Source organism: Haemaphysalis longicornis, unplaced genomic scaffold (genome assembly GCF_048455015.1).
Source record: "Haemaphysalis longicornis isolate Haplotype H1 unplaced genomic scaffold, Haemaphysalis longicornis Haplotype H1 scaffold_7, whole genome shotgun sequence".
Classification (NCBI taxonomy): Eukaryota; Metazoa; Arthropoda; class Arachnida; order Ixodida; family Ixodidae; genus Haemaphysalis; species Haemaphysalis longicornis.
Window position 1 is genome coordinate 181,876,143 of NW_027526422.1, and position 16,955 is coordinate 181,893,097.

Consider the following 16,955-nt stretch of genomic DNA (forward strand, 5'->3'; position numbering starts at 1 on the left):
TTCTTTTGTGGGAACAGAGTTTTTTCTGGCATGGCATGCAATACTGTGCCTGGGAGTCAGTCAGCCAAAAGACGGATATTCACACTAACACAAAACACGCACACCCACCAAGAAAATGCGTATCGTACAATGATGATAGCTTAGTAGTGGTGAGGAATCACACACAGCAATAAGGCCCTTAGCATTACACACGTATATCAAGGTTGGCGTCACACAATCCACAGCATTATTTCTTGCTGATTCTTGCCGCTTGGGAAAAACCTGCCCTTGGCTTTAGCACCACGGGCAGGTCAGAGCGAAGTGTCAAGATAGTGCAAGCGGTTTAGCGACCACTCCTCCTAACAAGCATGCTTGCCAAGGCAGCAGAACAAGTACTACACATGCCGAGAATTGAGCATTCGACACAATGTGGCAATCTCCTTCCTTCACAATTGCACAGGCCAGATGGCCTTTGAGAAATATAATTGCAACTTCAACCAATCGTACAGAGTATGGAGACCCGATGTTTCAGAGCCAGCTCGGCGCCTTCTGCAGGGGTAACTGGGGCCACACTGCAGTGGTGTCTTATAGCCTTTCAGCGCAGTTGGTTGCTCACAAAGCCCCACGATTGGTTAGAGTTGTAATTGTATTTCTCATTTGTATTTGCATGGCCTTCTTCCTAGAAAGCGACAGTGGCGCCATGCGATGCGTTTGCATTCCTCAGGTTCAAAATACGCACCTTAGTCCAGCTTGCTCCATCTAGTGAACCACCTGCAAGGCAGCGCCCAGCAAAGTGCACGGCATCACATTTTTATACTTCAGGTTGACCCTAGCTGTTTCTGAGGCACACGCAATGGAGCATTGAGGGCACATGCTCCTGTCATGTTTTCTCTCCTTTCGTCACCCTTTTATTCACACTTAAGTGCTTCAAACACTGTGCTTCACGTGGTAGCGGTGCGGAGTAGTGGTTAAATCACTCAATTGCCTGTAATTGAACATCTTGGGTTCAATTCTTGTTCCTAAAGATTTTTAAAATTTTCTTATTTATTCAGGGAACGGCTGATAAGCACACTGGAATTGCAGATATGAGCCTATCAATGCTACCGCATTAAAAATTGCTTGCTTTGCTGCAATTTTGTACGTGAATGTTGGAGGACTTGGAACCCTAGTTCTGAGAAGTTGTGGCAAGCGTCAAACACAGGAGACCAGCTTCAGGGACCTTACACACCGGGTTCTTTACAGACCATAGTCTACCCCATCACGTGTGGGCTCTGCATTGTGTGGAGACACATGTCACGTAGCTGAAATATTCACAACCACATAGTATGCAGTCTGTCACCATTTTCAAAACCTGTTTCAGGGCCCTTTAAATGTGTTGGAAGCAATTTGTAAATATAGGCGCGCAGGTGAGCCTGGGATAACATCACCACCACCCTATTTGATACATATATAGTGTTAGCAGCAGTGCCAAGATATTACACTTTTACACACTATGTGACTCCAACCATGTTCTTGCCCTGCAGGTCAAGTGTAAATTTTGGCGAGTAAGAAAAGGCACACATACGCACAGACATATTGGCTGGCTGGATGCAACAGGTCTGTAACTTTGCATTAAGCTCAGCTATAGGCCAGGGGAGATGTTTTGCTATATTTGTTTCAGACACGATAGTCTTATCAAAGCTTTTGATGTATTGGGGGATATCGTATCCCATATCGAATGTATACGAGCAATTAAGAGAGCCAATGTGCTGTTCGGGTTTTGTGGGGGTTGCGACTGTAATTGAAGTAGCAGTTGTAAAAGTTTTGTAGTGGTCGGCACTAACCGTCATATGCTAATGATTCAAAATTGCTAAGTTCAAGGGGACAGATTTGTGGTTGTGGCTGGGCAAAAAGATACCACTGCAATTGTTTTGTAAGTTTGTCTTTTTTTTTTCACGCCTACACAGTTGCGCAGATGCACATGAAACTAATAATTTCTGTGTTGATAGAACTTGAGCTTCGGTTATTCAGCTGTTAATTTTAAAAAGTATGCGCAGCGCTAATTTAAGAAAGACACACTTGCACGCCTGCCTTTACTGGTTGCTTTTCTGCACAGTAACATGACTGATCCATAAAAGTGGGCGGGTGGGGAAGGCTGCTAAGAGCAGTTTCAGGCATACGGTGTGATCAATCAAAGTGAAGATGCTCATCTAACAGACCGCACCAAATTCTTCTCGTTTTGGTCACTTCAAGAAGCACCATGAAATGCTCACTTCGCTGTTTCTAAGCATTTCATTACCATACCTATCCGAATATAAAGCGAGGTTTTTTTCAAAAATCCGTAGTCTAGCCCACCTTATATTTGAAGCTCAGTGTATATATATATATATATATATATATATATATATATATATATATATATATATATATATATATCTTTTGTCTTTTAGAATAAGATGCAATATATGTATGTATATCGGGGGGGTGATTGATCAATTAACCTTCCGATTAATCGATTAACACTTTATTCGCGACCAATTCTTTTAACCGGTAAATCGGTTTAAACTGTGTGACGAAAATGGAACAATTGTGTCATGTTGGAATTGTGGGCAAGTGTGTCGAGGATCGTAATCGTGTTCAAATAACCTGCCTTACGTCACAAAAGAAAATAATGCAAGCATGATTAAAATCGCAAGCTCATAGCCAAGACATGCGGGAAAATGGCTACGCTTAATACAGATATACACGGTACAAAAAACGACAAGCAGTCACGTACGCCATTTTGCCGTTGTATAAAGTAACTCTGGCTTAAGTAAACCACTATTAATCGGGGCAGCCTGCAATCACAGTGAGGTCTGATGAACCTGATTCTAAAAAAAAGTGTGAAGGACGAACGAAGTGATGCGCGTTTTGCCCGCATCAGCGCCGTGATGATGACCTCCTTATCTCATCTGGAATGTCTGTGAACAGGTTGAGAAGCATGTTGGTATTATTTTTGCATTATTGTACTGTTATGATTGTACTTAAAATATTACTTTTTATTATTTTTCGTCTTAAAACAATGCATCCGATTAATCGATTAATTAGCCGATTAAAGCATGCCGCGGGTTAAAATTTTTAACCGACGCCTAGCCGTAATATACGTGCACACACACACACACACACACACACACACACACACACACACACACACACACACACACACACACACACACACACACACATATATATATATATATATATATATATATATATATATATATAGCAAAAAAAGAAAGACACACGTCGAAAAAAGAAAAGGTTTAACGTTTCGGCCGAGGGACCGGCCTTCGTCAGGTGATTCATCTGACGAAGGCCGGTCCCTCGGCCGAAACGTTAAACCTTTTCTTTTTTCGACGTGTGTCTTTCTTTTTTTGCTACGACTTGCCGGTGTCCAAGAAATATTTTCCTGCATATATATATATATATATATATATATATATATATATATATATATATATATATATATATATATATATATATATACACGCACATGGCCCCGGGGGCCATGAGGGTAACTTGAATAAATAAATAAATAATGTGATTTTTTTACTCTCCTAACTGCACCTTCTCCTTATAATTGAACAAATACGGTAAATTTCATCTTAGGAGTGCGGAACTTCGACATCTTGTACCACCTACAAGATTTCAAGTTTTTGTAAATTCGTTGAATAATTTTCACGCACCAGCGACGACATTGTTGTCAACAGCTCAAGAAGCCCCCTGCCCAAGTAAAGTGTTTGCTCGAATGGAGGTTATTCGAGGAATAGCTCAATTTCCATGGCGGCGTGGCTGTCCAGTATCGCCCGCCATGTGCACACTGTGCAACTGTCACAGACGCGCATGCTGGCGGCGGGTGAGCTGAAATGAATCGCCCCATTGTGAGCTGTGCGACGACACTGGCATTCGGGAGGAGTGACATGCCCGTTCCGACTGTGAATGCCGCTTCCTGCCGTATAGCACCTCTTGCACAACCTTGCCCGTCGCACGGGGCGTGTGCGATGCCAGATTTGGGAAAAAAAAGAGACTGAAGAATGGATGAGGCAAGGGGCGAGGCAGTGAAAAGAGGCATTTCCTGGTGGGCAGAACAATTAGGCGGCTCTCCCATTATTTTTACCAAGGACACCAGCCTGGGGGGGCTTTTTGTGGCAGCTGTGTGGGACCCTATAATTGCTACAAATCACACGCAACACTGGGGCAAGATATGAGAAGATACTGGGTAGTTGCTCATCCACTTAATTTATACACTGGGGAAAAAAAAAACAGGGACAAATAGAAATGACCGCAGGCAAGGGCTGACTTCCAACTTTTGTGATTCAGCACGGAACAAAATGTGTGTGTGCGTGCGTGCGTGTAGCAAATAAGAATGGAAAATGAGGGGCTCTTTGAATTAAGACAGAATGAGGGATGGCGTGTCAAAAATGCCAAGGAAATCAAAGGGGAAAATGCAATAGGTCATTTATTATAGTTGAAACAAATGCAGATTTTTTGAAAGACAGAAAGATGATTGAGTGTAGGGTTTAACACGCCAACGCAATGCAGACGATGAGGTGCGGGGCTCCGGATTAATTTTGACCGCCTGGGGATGTTTAGCGTGTGCTGAAATCTGGAAAACAGAAAGAAAGTGGTGAAAAGTATATATATATATATATATATATATATATATATATATATATATATATATATATATATATATATATATATATATATATATACACACACACACACACACAGAGATCAGTGAATGGCTATTATTGCTTTTGTCTGCATGGTTGCACAGATGCAGCACTAGTCTAGCTTGATAAGCGTGAACCTTATCTCAGCCAAGTACATTTGGTCTGCTTCCACAGGTTGGTCAAACATTCCCATTTGTTGTAGCCTAGGCTACCTCTACATTTTGTCCAAACCTTGTATGTAATTGCAATTTGCTGACTCGTATACAAATTTAGTTCCCTGCTCAATGAAATCAGTTGGGAGTCGTCATCAGTCCTATTTCCTGTTTGTCCTCTTTTTTTTTCCCCTTGTGGGGAAGATCAGAAACACATTTTTAGGCCATTTGTAGCCCTAGTGCATGGACGCAAGTTCTGTGAGCAAATCATTTTGTCTTTCTCTTTTTCTCTCTGCCTTTCTGTGACCTTGTAAGCCGCTGTGACGAGGTGACAGTGCCTGTCATTCCACAACACGTCATGGGGTGGCATTTTCTTTGTAACTTGTTCACTCGGTGAATTGGCTTTAGAGGAAAACGAAGTGTCGGGAAGCACATGCACGTTAGTGCAGTTCTGCTGGAACTTGTTTCTCCACTTTGGGGCATCTTGTCGATTCTGAGCCAGCTTTTTCTTTTTTATTTACGGTGCGTATCATGTTGACTCTGAGTTGCTCACAAAATAATTTTGAATTTATTTTAAGCTGTTTGTTTTGTATTTTTGATACATACTAACCAATCTTGCGAGTAATCTGCACACAAGGTTGTGGTTTCGATTGGCAGCCACGGTAGTTGTATTACTGATGAAAGGGATGAATTACAAAAAAAGTCCATTTGCTAAAGATTCTTGTGCACGTTAATTGTATAAATTCATCTATAGCTGTCTATAACGTGCCTTCTGTAACATGCCCTCATGACACACCCTTACGATACACCTTGCAGCCAAGGTGCAGCATCAGTACTTCTTTAGATTTCAACCAGTAGGCTTAACTGAACGCTGTTGTTGCATAAGTGTAATGTATGCATTGTTTCCCCTTGCTTCATCTCACAATGACCGCCCCCCCCCCCGCAAAAAACGTTGGGTGTCCTATAAAACAACAGCCCCAGTAGATTTTAGAACTGCGATTGGAGTGGATAGGATTTTATTTGCTTCAACTGGGCTTTAGTACTGCACTTGTCAAAACTTACAGCTCATTTGTTATTGGCTGCTACAGCCATTTTTGTACGGCACTAGGAAATTCCCTAGAGTGCAATGTTCGGTGCTCTTAGAGAACTCCAGGTGGTGTAAATTAATAGTGGACTCCTTACTGTGGCATGCCTCATGGCAGTATAGCTTCAGTTCACACCTTCAGAAGCTCCTCACATTTTTATAGGGTGTGAGGTGGTTATTGCTCCTTTTCAAGTGTAAATGAATGAACGAAATTTTTAAAATAGGAGATGTCGAACACCTCATGTTGGAGAAGAGGAAGGGGAAGAAAGAAAAAAAAAAGCCTGTTGGCTGGCGGTATACGGTCACTTCTGTCTTTTTCTACTCAGCATGTGGACAATCTCAAGTCAACTGAGAAAGGTTCGAGTGTTTTGCAAAAGGCCAGAGGGACATTGTCATCTCCTTTTTATTTTGTTGTGGCTTGATCCAGTCTCTGTATGCAATACATGACATGGTTTGTGTTTCCTCCTTTCTTCGTCCAGCTTGCTGCAGTCTCATATGAGGTTGAGATGGCATAGCGCACATGGACAGAAGGCTGGCAGTGGGGGAGTAGCACCGTCCAATTTTTCCTTGCCAAATTGTATGAAGTTCTTAAGTTCCTTCAGCCCATGCACACCACGTGACATAGTCGTTGTTGCACTTCTAACTTGCACTAATTTGTTACCAGTTTGTTTGTAAAGTAAGCTATCCTTCTTTGGGAGTATCAGTCGATCAACTTGTGAGCAAACTGTCACTCCTCACTTAGCGCAGGTCAGTGGTGAACATCTTGGTTGCCAATATCCACTTAGCATTAATACCCCTCACCAAATGCGTCAGTTTTCTTCTGAGTGCAAATTGTGTACGTTTTGGATGTTCCAAACTTTGAATTTCCCGCCCTAATGTCTGTGTTTGGTGGTGTCGAAACGGAAGAGAGCCCGTGGCCTTGTAGACGCCTTTGAATGTGGTGGGTGCCAGTGCAGGTCCCTGGGGGACGCCGGAAGCGAGTGCAGCAGTGGCGTCGGCAGCAGCAGCCTGCTCAGCGTGGTGGGCAGCGGGGACAGCTACGAACGGCGGCACGTGCATGAGGCGCACCTGAGGGAGGCCTTCCAGGCCATGCACTGCATGCAGCTGAAGGGCCAGCTTTGCGACGTCCGCCTGGTGGCGGGCGGGCAGAGCCTGCTGGCCCACCGCCTGGTGCTGGCTGCCTCCAGCCCCTATTTCCACGCCATGTTCAACAGTTGAGTGCTGCTGGAGCTTTGGGGGGTTGGGTACCAGTAGGGTTGGGCCAGTTAAGCTAGTGTTGGGCCAGTGCTGGGCCAGTTAAGCCAGGTATTGGGCTAGTGCTGGGCCAGTTGGGCTAGTTGAGCCAGGTGTCCAGGTACTAGCTAGTTGAGCTATTTGAGCCAGGCCTTTGGCCATTTGGGCTAGTCTTGGGCCAGTAATCGGGGGTGGGGAGGGGGGGGTTGGTCTGTAGTCTCGGGCCAGTTGAGCTAGCTGAGCCAGTCTTCGGCTAGTGTTGGACCAGGCGTTGGGTTAGTCATGCCAGGCAGCCCAACTAGCTACTAGGCACTGCCTAATACAGTATAGTTTTACAAAGGCCGTGATGCTTGTCAATGGACTAGTAGAATGTGGGATGCAGTATCATGATTATGAGGTTCGGATAAAAAAATTTAACAGCAGAGCTGTTTAATCCGAGGTTTGTCCATTCATCACACCGAGAGACGTCAAAGCCTCAAGAAAAAAATGTGGTTCGTGAGGTCCCGAGAATCGAACCCGGGACCTTTATGTTGTGCAACTGGCAGCCTAACCATTGGCCCACCCCAAAGGCCGTATGGGTACGGGGTTAACAGTGGCAGGGAACGATAGCACGTGTAGCCAATCGGAAACAAAAAAAAAATGCCTCCCGTGGTCGGAATTGAACCTGGGTCCCTTGCGTTATGAAACCGGCGTTATGAAATTGAGCTATCATCGTATTTTGGGCACGCAGCATTTTCTTCGGGTTTGTTGTGCGAGTGTTGGCTTTGGACTTGGCCGTAAGTTCTAGCGCATGCTAATGCAGTAACGATCCGGGCCTGCCAGTCATAGAGAGCTTTCAGCAGCAAGTTTTAAAATTTATTTATTTATTTATTTAAGGAAATACTGCGAACGGTTTTTCACCATCCTAGCAGGAGAGGGTTACATCAGGTTCTTAACACAGAGGTCAAAACTAGAAGACGTCGGAGCATGCACGCAGTTGGAAGGCAGTGAATTCCAGTCGTGAGGTGCAACAGCTGGGTCTCCATTAAAGAGAGAGGGACCGCAAGCTCTGCTGTTTCTCCAGCCTTGCACCACTAGTGCAAGCTGCGCCAATTTTTATTGCATCAAGGTTTCGGAAAGCATTGCTTTTTTTTTGTTTTTACACTTGGCCAGTTTTGTTAAAACTGAGGCAAACTATCTCATTTATCAGAGATTAACAGCGTGAAAGAACGGGACAACAGAGGAGTATACAAACACAGCGCTGTTGCACATGAGAGGAGTATACAAACACAGCGCTTCCTGCTACTTTTCATTTCGTTCGCGCCTTTTTCGGGTCCTCTTGTTCCTTTCCGCTTGATTCCCCACCTTCACTTGGGCGTTTTTAGGCTCGGACATTCGAAGTCTCGGTCGTTTTTTTTTTTTTGTGTGTGTGTTTTTGTTGTTTTACGGTATTCCGTGAAAGTTTTCGTCTTGTTTACATCCCCGGTCGACCACCGCTTTTCCAAGGAAAGAGCGTGTTGTATGGGGCAGGTGTTGCCACACGGAAAGACTACAAATTTCAGTTCCAGTTTTCTTTTATTGTTTTTTTTTTCTACCAAAGTCTACTCCTTTGTTGTCCCGTTCTTTCGCGCTGTTAATCTCAGAAATGTGTACCAAGTGGCCCGCCTACAATCCGTATCTCATTTAAGTGTTTTTTATTTGCTTTGAGGGTCAAGCACAGCGGCATGCATGTGAAGTAGACCTTTCGCACCAGGCAGTACTTTGTGTTGCCTCCAAAGTGTGTTGTTAGCTGTGGGCAAAAAAAAATGCTGAAGGAAATTAATGAAGATATATGCAAAGGGGGGGGAGGGGGGGACTGAATCAGGCTTCAGGTGGTCTGCATTGCTTTCTTGCGGTTTTGCTCTTCTCGCTGTGCTCTGTATGTGCACTGTGTGTTCAATGCAAAGTTCGTTGCCTTCTTTTCCAAATATGTTTTCGCTGTTGTACTTCCCGTTTCCTGTACACCTTCTGTGAGCTTTTTGTGTCGCTTTAGTACACTGCAGTCTGCTCTATTTTTGGTTCTAAGCTCTGCTTATGACTGTATATGTATCGTCGTTAAAATATATGGCTCCCATTTGATTTATGATTTGTTCTTCTTTTGCAGATTTTTTTAATGCTTGTCATGCCACTTTTTTGTTTAAAATATTTTTAGCCATGGGAACTATACACACATCTGTGTAGTTATTGTGTAGCTTTTTTTTCTTCATGCCACTTTTAGCACTTCCCCTGTCTTTTTTTAACATTATTTTATGCATTCACCATGAAATGTGCTGCATCAATGGTTGTTGATCACAAAGCTTAGCATTCACCTCGCAGGTGTCGTGTTTCTTGCGCCCTGAGCAGTCCATGAGGCTAGGAAATCTATCGTCCTTGGGTGACCCATTCTTTTAGCTTCAAGTTGAAAAGAAAGAAGCCTGTTTAGTGTTTTGCCCTCCAGGCAGTGGGCTATTCATGCTCGTCTGTGCTACCAACATCTGAGCTAACGTGCTTTCTAATGTGGTAGCCCATAGGTGTGCTTTGTTTGGTCGGCACCGTTATAGATTGCCAGGTGGTAGTGCAACTGTGCCCACTGCCCTTGATCCGTTGCACTTTCTCCTGGAGTGTTGCAGTTGATCCTCCTTCTTGCCACTGCCCAGGCGACATGTGTGAGAAGGCCCAGGCCGAGGTGGTGCTCCATGACATTGCCTTCTCGGCTCTGCAGCAGCTGGTCGAGTTTGCCTACACGGGGGAGATCGTCATCATGGAGAGCAACGTCCAGGTGTGCTATTCCTACATCGTCCGCCCTACAAATGCCTCTGCCTGCTCCTTCCTTCTCATTCTTTTTCTTAAGGGTTAGAAACGTGCTGGACTGGGTATCAAATATTTGGGACACTTCATGTGTGGTTATGTCCCCGTTTCTACATCTGTGCCGACGGTATTGGTGCGCCCTTTACGCAGTGCAGCTGTGGAATCTGTCGTCTGAGCATCTATTCCGTGAGGTAATTGTGCAGTGAAGAATGAACACGTACAACGTACAGTCAAGCACAAAACTTTGAATTCCACGTCCAGTACTTTCTGCAGACGATGTTCGTATCGGATTGGGCAAGAAAGTGAGCATTTGTACAGTTGGGATGTTTAGGTAGGCAGTGGTACAGTTAAAAACAGCCCCACATTCATGTGGCGGCGGTCCGCTGCCTTTCTGCTGCCGTTGACATGGAATCCAGGCTTTTGCTCCTGACAGTACATAGACTTACCTCTTGCACTAGAAGTACAAATTTTGTTTGCAAACCATATCTAAAGGTAATCCTTCCAACACTCCATAGCTGGGTTACTCAAAAGGCTACAACGACCTGCCTCCTTTTCTGTTTGTTTTGTTTTTAATTTTTAATATTCAATTTTTCTAACTCTTTTTTTTTCTTATTCTGCCTTCTATGTGTTGTTTACCTCCTTTTGGTAAGCTACTGCTTGGTCTTGTGGTATGGCTTCTTGTTTATTTCTTTTCGTTCTCTCTCTCTCTCTCTCTCTCTCTCTCTCTCTCTCTCTCTCTCTCTCTCTCTCTCTCTCTCTCTCTCTCTCTCTCTCTCTCTCGCCCTCATGGCAGCTATTTTTTTTTTATTTAATCACGGGTGGCACAGCACGTGGATAAGGCCTGAAATTTTTTGCTACGGGGATGAGGGTAATAGTCAACATTGAGCTTATAAAGCTGTGGAACTTTGATATAAGCTTCCCCTTATGTGGTGCTTTTGGGCCCTTGAGGTTGAATACATGAAATGAAACAAATACTCACTCTTTGCCCAAGCAGAAAGAAGTTCAGAGACTCTCACCTCTTTGGAGCCTTGCGTTGTTCCATTGGGAGGTCTTATGTGGCATTGAAAAAGCATCTCGAAAGATACAAAAAAAAAAAAAAAAAAAGAAAACCTACCACAGCCTTTGTTTGAAGCTGCGACCTTGCCCTCTCTTCTCGCTTTTGTCCCTTCTGTCCGGAATCGTGCCCAGCTCAGTTTGCAGCAGTGAGCCTGTCACTCGCTCATGGCCTCGGATGACGTGTCTGGGTTGCAGACGGCGTTTTTGCTCTTGTTCTTCTCACCTTCGAACTTTTTTTTTCTGTGTGGCATAAGCCTTGTCTGTCGTCTGTGGCTGCGGGACTCTTCGCGCGTCATTTTTGCTTGTTCTTTTTAGCGTAGGGAAGTGACGTCTAGAAGGTCGTGCTTCTGTCATGGTGTAATGTAGTTTCATCTGCAGGGTTGAATCTTGAAGCGTGTATACTTGCATTTTGTTTAATGAAATGAGGCACGAGTACTTTATTGAAAACAAGGCCCAATCACAGAAAATTTCAAACCAAGAGCTTTATAATGTTAGTATAGTGGTAAAGCATTAGAGCTCGCACATCTCGCCTGACTGGGGCCATTTCATACTGGTACCCATCTGAACCAGTTGACACAAAGCAGGTGAAAACAATAACAGGAAGTTTGGTTGGCACACAAATGCGAACATTACTTTTTTTTAAATCGCACACGCACACCTTGTACGTAGCCTGATGCTGGCATCATTGAGGCATGCAGATGAGGATTGGGTTTTGGCTATATGACCGCTATGCTCATCATCCAAGCATCTCGTTTCGACCCTTGCAGTCATTCGCTTTTACTTGTGCGAAATAACTGAGGCTATTTGTAGTAGCTGCCAGTAATAGCCTAGTCTTCATTTAAGACATGAGGGTATATTCCTGACTGAAATGGCTGTATTTTCTGATGGAAGCAAAGACAAAATGTCCAGGTGTAAGATTTTGGTTGCCGTTGGATACCTCCTCAGAATCTAAAGTGATCCACAAAGCCCTTCACTACAATGCTTCATTGTCCAGGTGCAAGTTCACTGCACGAAACAAACCCCCCCTTCCCTCCCCATTTGGAAATATCAACACAAAGGGGTGCTGTTTTTGTTGTTTCACTGCTTCAGCCATGTGGGGTCAGTGCGCAGTAGGGGTATCAATGCACTGCCAGGTGCATTGTAGTCCTTGTAGTCCAGTGAAAGGCATCTATTGTATGTGGCATATGCTTGATACAAAGCTTTTTGCTCCCTTGTAATCTCAGTCAAGAGGGGGAAAAATGTGTGTGATAAGATAGCTTTTCTTTTAGTGGGGTTCCGCACTCTCAGGTCGGTGATAATTGTCAGTGATAATTCACTGCTGGAGATGAGTCACCCCTGTAACAACATTGCAGGGTAAGCCTTTTATTGTGGCTCGTAAAAATCCTTTTGAAGCGAGAGTTCAATTTATTGAAGTGGTTCCGCTCATAGGTGCTTAAACCTGGGGAAAAACAGGATGCTGATGATTAAAAAAAAGATGCAGAGGGTGAGTGCTCTTGATTGACAGCTGTGCAATGCTCTGCACAACTCTGTACGTATATAAATATATGTATCTTTATATCTCTCTCTCTCATCAATCATGCTCTGCTCAACTTCGCATTCTTTGCTCCTCGGCACCACAAATCAAAATCTGTCTTTATAGCATCTGTTATCAGTAAGTAAGTAAAAGTGAAACTTTATTCAACACCCATGTTAAAGCACATGAGGAGGCAACCTGTTAAAGGGATCCTGCAGCACTTACCATCGACTACTCGGGATGTATTCTGGGGTAAAGTCTATTGTCCCAGCAATCTCCTCCCGCAAGAATTATGAAAATCCATTCTCTATCACCGAAACTACGCGCGATGAAAAATCGCGCATAAATGTTCCCTCTCAACTCAACCGCGGACAACGCGACGAAAGCTGCGCGCTCTCTCCCGGAGAGGGGGGTGGCGCGCGGCGTTCTGTTCGGCAGCCTTCGATATGTCACAGGCCGGGGAGTTTCGTCCTTTTCCCCGCAACATGGACGAGTCTATTTCCGGTGTGGTGCCACAAAAGAGCAGGCATGGCTGGCTGCTCGCAAGCAAGCGCTCAGGCTGGTAGGGCGTTTTTGGAGCAATAGACGTTTGTGGTCGAATGGGCTCGTTGAAAGTGGAATATTTAGTTCGTCACTCAAACTCCGCGAGCACTCAAAACAAAAGAAACACCAAAAGCATGCGGACAGGTTCAGACATAGAAGAGGTTGATACACAGCGCCGCCGATGGCTGATCATCACAGGAAATGCCAGAATTTAGCCGCGAAGTTGACCAGCGACAGCCAATAGGACAGCCATGGCCCGATTGACGTCGCAGAGGCCATGCCAGGGGTGCATAATGAGGAGAATTGAAGAGAGAGCGGTTGGTTTTTCCGCGTCTTTCATGGCGATTTGCGCGCTTACCGCTTCACGTGCACGTGTAATATTTGGCTCGGGTGTTCCTGGAAGTCTAATCTAAACGTCGCGCAGGTTTACTTGCACTGCACGAAGAGTGCTGCAGGGTCCCTTTAAGGCGCCAATACAGGCCGATGGCTAGTCTTCAGTAGAGCGGTCCATGGACATCCCAGGAACGACTCGATCCAGGTCCCGCACACTCCCGGTGGTCCCCTGGGCGCTGCTCCTGGTGGGCTCCTCTTGGCGTTGACTTGACGGCCGTTGTAGCTCCAGTGCTGCGATGATAGTGTTGACCGCCTGGAGCTGTGTGTCTAGGTTAGCGCTGCACTTGGCGTCTTCTATTTCCTGAGGAAGCGTTGTTCCCGTTGCTGCGTTGTTGCATTGCCATAAGATGTGAGCCAGTGTAGCTCTCTGGTCTTGACATAGGCGGCAGATGTCCATTTCGTACACCTCGGGGCATGTATCGGGCAAGGGCTGGTGTAAGGACCGAGTGTGTTTGTAGTTGTCGGTAAAGTTTCATGCTTTAGTAATAGGGTTGTTCGTTTTCTGGATTTATATTTTTAAAAAATGGGGGAAGGGGGGACCAAAATCGAGTGCCATATTTCAAAGATCTGATAATCGGGGAGAAATGTTTTTTTTTTTAATGCCATCCCTAAATTCGGATTTTTCGGATTAAATATTCAGGTGCACTAAGTGATATAATCAGTTTGTTTTAGAAAGTGTCACGAGCTTCTTAACTCTAACGTGCTCAAATTAGTGTTTGTTAGAAGCTGGTAATCTGTGGGACATCAGGGTTTTAGTAACTACTCTTCGAAATTTAGTAAGAATCAGTAATGATGGCAGTAAAGAACATTTCATAGCTGCTAAGAAATTTAAACATTTTATCCACAAAAAGCCGGTCATCAATTTTTTACACGTTCTTGTTTACGCGCAATATCACCTGCATGCGCAACGTGTCAGCCTCCATTCTAGACCTGTCCGATCGTTGAACATATCTCAGCTGGGAAAAAGTTCTCTCAACATCACAGCCCCCCATTAGCTGGGTACAACAATGTCAATGCAGCCTTTGTCAGTTTGGGGTAGCAAGCGGCAGAGTAGTATTGCTAGTACTCTGAGTTCGAAAGCTGTATTTGTGGAGCTTGCTACCAGCAAGTACTGGTTGAGAATGGCATACCGTCAGCCCACAATTGTGCAGATCGCGACTTTGGAAAGGTCCATTCGGGGCGAAATCAGGTTTAACCTGATTCTCCTGAAGCCTGTTCGGGGTGTAAAAATCGGGTAAAATTGGGGTTTACCCGAAAATGAACAACCTCATCTATTAAGGAACGGCATCCAATCATTCTCAAAAACCCATGAAAGTTGGCTGCCACAAATGTGAAAGTGACCGTCCAGGCTCACAAACCTCCCCATGTGCTGCTAGCCATTGGCGGATCCAGAGGGGGAATCTGGATGTTCTGACCCCTCCCTTAATTTTTGAGTATATACCCCCAAGACGATGACCCCCTGGGGTCGTAGAAAAAGTCTAGTTGAAAATTTCTTCTATTGCTCTAATTTTTGCTTTTCCAAAATATTGGTGAATAAAAAAGACTCCTCCTCCTCCTCCTAATCATCATCATTATCATCACTGATGGAACCTGACCCCCCTCTCAGAAAAACCTGGATCCGGCCCTGCTGCTAGCATATCTGACATTGCGCACTGCACGTGTCTATATATATATGTGTGCTGTACGTTTCCTCCTACATTGGAAGAAAATGAGCATTCATTGGCAGGAGGCAAATAATATACACTAATGATATACAGTTGAACGCGGATATATCGAACTCCAAGGGGATCGCGAATTAGTTCGAAATATGAAAAATTCGATATAAAAAAATATGGGCTCTGAGACCTAACCTATGGCGGACGATCACTTACTGATCGTCGCATTCAAGAATGACAACTAATTCCGCACTCATGATGCAACAGGACGCTTTATTTCCATGAAAAAAAAAATCGCTGATGTTGGCCTGCTTCTTCGTCCAGGAAATGAAATTAAAGACGCTGGTCGCGATCTTCTCGAGGCTGCACAATTAGAAAGTTCCAGCAGTACGCTGCTCCTTCGCACACCATGCACAACACGCACGCTAAAGAAGAACAGCGCGCGTACCACAATAACTTTGAAGGTAACAATTACAATTCCAAGGCTCTCTGAACGGACTCCAACAAAGCGCTCGCGATGGTCATCTCCGAGAGAAACAGTGATCTCCCAAAGGTGCGGGACAACTCGCCAAACAGCAGCAACAGCAGCAAAATGCAAAAGAAGGAGGAGGCCGCCAGCGCCTTCGTTCCCTCTTCCCTTTCCCGAGACGACATCGGGGGAAGACAGACCCAGAGAGAGGGAGAAAAAAAAACTCTTTTTCGGCAAGCCAAGAAACAAACGCATCCGCAAAAAAAAAAAAAAAAAAAAAAAAAAAAAAAAGGACGTGCGCATTCGGGGCATCCCTACCTCGCACTGTCACATTTTCCGAGCGTTCGGGCTTGTGTGCCTAGAGAGATTTAGCATACCGGGCTCCGTCCGCTAACGCTACGGCGGCCGGTAGCGGGGCCCAACTGGGCAAGCGCAAATTCGTTCCGGTAGGGGGAATTAGTTCCGCGAGCCAGTCTACGCCATGCCCACGCATTCCTCCACATCCTCCTCAACCTCAATCGGGGGTGCAGCGACCGCCGAAGAGCCCCTTCCAGCCCGCGCGGCGTTCGATATACCCAATGTCGGGAAAAATACGGTTCGATATAAACGTACGAATTCCTATACTTTTACACAGAATTTTCAAGGGGATAATTTATGAGTTCGATATAGACAATTATTCGATATACCCGTGTTCGATATATCCGTGTTCGACTGTACAATAACACAAGTTGTTTTGATGCACAATCGAGTTTTCTAACACCATCCACCTGACCCTTGTCATTCATTCGTGCCTTCAGTCTTTTTTTTTTTTAACTGGAAGTGTTGGTGCGGTGATTCTCATGGTCACTTCATGGTCCCACTTTGTCACGGCTATTCCCATTATTCCCCCTACGGTGCGTACCTGGCCACCGAGGCAGCGTCACAATGAATGTCGCAAAGGCATGACTTTGTCTCGGTCTTGTACAGGACTTCCCCCCCCCCCCCCCCCCCCCCGTTGCCTGCTTTTGTTGCAGCCACTGCCTATGGTTGGTCAGCTTGAAATTGACTGACTCTGGCTGAAATCGCTGTCTGAAAGAGGCTTCTATTGCAGCAAAAGCGCATAGTTAGTTGGGCCATAATGAACACGGCCGTGTGCACAGTGTCGTATGGGGATCTGCTCGAGAAGTTGAGCATTGCACTAAACCCACAATATGAACCTTTGGTGTTATCGCATCAGCTACCAGCTTTGGTCGTATGGTATTCCTAGATTTCTTTTCATTTGTCAACACTCGAACATAACAATTTGAGACCTCAACTTTTGTTTTTATAAAATTGGGGGGCGTATTGTTGGGATAATTGTTGCGCGACTTTGGACCCCTCCCAATGCAGGTTGTGCAGAA

At 45.0% G+C, this 16,955-nt stretch overlaps 1 protein-coding gene across 2 annotated transcripts in view; it reads left to right on the plus strand.

Annotated features, from left to right (window-relative positions):
* LOC144147307 (kelch-like protein diablo) overlaps positions 1–16,955 on the plus strand; it is a 28,213-nt gene that overhangs the window by 1,860 nt on the left and 9,398 nt on the right. For both annotated transcript variants that reach the window (XM_077679410.1, XM_077679409.1), the window contains 2 exons: positions 6,866–7,122; positions 9,797–9,918. In XM_077679410.1, the coding sequence (XP_077535536.1) occupies positions 6,866–7,122; positions 9,797–9,918 (379 nt within the window). The remainder of the gene's footprint in view (positions 1–6,865; positions 7,123–9,796; positions 9,919–16,955) is intronic.